At 43.4% G+C, this 1,918-nt stretch overlaps 1 protein-coding gene across 1 annotated transcript in view; it reads left to right on the plus strand.

Annotated features, from left to right (window-relative positions):
- men1 (menin 1) overlaps positions 1 to 1,918 on the plus strand; it is a 16,703-nt gene that overhangs the window by 10,691 nt on the left and 4,094 nt on the right. Inside the window, exons 5-7 of the mRNA XM_015401632.1 lie at positions 419 to 557; positions 798 to 974; positions 1,209 to 1,382. Of these exons, the coding sequence (XP_015257118.1) occupies positions 419 to 557; positions 798 to 974; positions 1,209 to 1,382 (490 nt within the window). The remainder of the gene's footprint in view (positions 1 to 418; positions 558 to 797; positions 975 to 1,208; positions 1,383 to 1,918) is intronic.

Consider the following 1,918-nt stretch of genomic DNA (forward strand, 5'->3'; position numbering starts at 1 on the left):
CCGGCAGCAACAACGCTTTATTGGTTCCGCTATCGGGACGGAACCAATAATGGCGACAAGTTATTTTTTTTTAAATAATAAAAAAAAAAAAGGTCAATTTTAATGTTTTATTTAGATTACAAAAACAAATCGTAATAAAAATAATCCTATTTAACAAAGACCTACGAAAGACTTATTTAAGACATTTTAATACCAATTAAGGCCTTAGTTTTATTTTGAAGAATTCAATGCCTTTTAAGGCTTTTTAAGGACCCGCGGGAACCGTGTGTGTGTGTCGCAGTTAGCGTGTCGCAGGTTTGACGCAGATATTTTTGATTTATGCCCAATATTGAAGCGTGGTCTGCACTATGTTATTCCACGCCACAACGCAAGAACGACAATCAGGAGCTAGCTAGGATTGATGGTGTCCGTGTTACAGTTTGACGAGCTTGTTCGCCGTCTACAACCCCTCATCCAACGCCGGACGACTGGTGTGTTTTGGCTTCATGTTCAAACCAACAGAGCGTCGCACAGAGCTACAAACTAGCACCCTGCACGATGTCTGGGAGAGCGTCCCGGTGTGCCATGCTAGGTGGACGGCACTAAAGCTAGAGTTTCTGCCATTAGGTACCAAACAGGAAATACGCAGTGTGGAGCGGATGTAGAACTGACCAATCAGAGGCCTCCTGTCTTGCGGTCACCTGTAATTTTGGAGAGGTGCAGCAGAGTGTCTGCAGAAGGGGGCGGGGCATATCTGCATTAACTGCGACGCAGACGGCCTGTTTCCTGGGTATAAACCAGCCTTTAATTGATTTGATTCATCGTTTCTAAGTTCGGCTCTGACTTCTTGCAGCTACAACTATTTCCGTGAGGACGAGGAGATCTACAAGGAGTTCTTCGACATCGCAAACGACGTCATCCCCACTCTGCTGAAGGAGACGGCTTCGGCCGACAACCCCGGGGAGGACGGAGACGCAGGACAAGCCAACGACAAGGTGAGCTCTCGTTTCTGGACTTCAGATTTTAACGGGTGAACGCAGACCTGATCTGGATTAGCTTATTTAAAAATTCAGTGTATAACATGGATGCATAAACATCTACATTTTATTTCAATGCTAAATTCTGTTTAAAGTAACCGATTATGTTTAAAAATGTCTCCGAACCTTTACTGGTTGATGATTTTCTGTATTCGTACCCCCCGTGATTTTTAATTGGTTCCCCTGCTCTAGGAGAACAGCAAGCAGCTGGCGGCGGTCTCGGCGCTCCAGGACCCAGAATGCTTTGCTCACCTGCTCCGTTTTTATGACGGTATCTGCAAGTGGGAGGAAGGAAGTCCAACTCCGGTTCTGCATGTGGGCTGGGCCACCTACCTGGTCCAGTCTCTGAGCCGCTTTGACGCTCAGGTGAGAAACCCAGCCTCCAACTTTAATTCAAAAGTGATTAGATGTCATTTTTTATTTGTTCTCTGCTATTAACTAATAGATACGTGTGACATCAGATTGAGGTTATAAACACACCTTACAGTCACAGATTAAAGACGCAGGTCATGACCTTTAGGAGTATGAGTCATGAATTAAAAAAAATCACAGATTTATGAGAAAGAATCTCAAATTTACAGCAAATAAAAAAATCTGGGATTATAAACCAAAACGTTATTACGAATCGCACGTTTGACTTTAAATCACAACTTTACCCACGGTTTTTACTGGTCATTAAAAATTATGAAGGTTTTTTTAAATTAATGCGTTAATTGGCTTTAAAATTCATTGAATTTGATTATCGTGGCATTTAAAGTCGTAGGGAAGCAGCTGTTCCATCCGTCAGGGGGCGGGATTGTTGTGGCGGAACGTTTGTAAGCTATTTTGGTTGTGGCCGGTTTGTGGGAAGCATCTTGCTAACCAGTTAGCAACTTAGTGCTAGCAGGTTCCCAATGGGAAAT

The sequence above is a fragment of the Cyprinodon variegatus genome, unplaced genomic scaffold (assembly GCF_000732505.1).
Source record: "Cyprinodon variegatus isolate N-32 unplaced genomic scaffold, C_variegatus-1.0 Scaffold1241, whole genome shotgun sequence".
Classification (NCBI taxonomy): domain Eukaryota; kingdom Metazoa; phylum Chordata; class Actinopteri; order Cyprinodontiformes; family Cyprinodontidae; genus Cyprinodon; species Cyprinodon variegatus.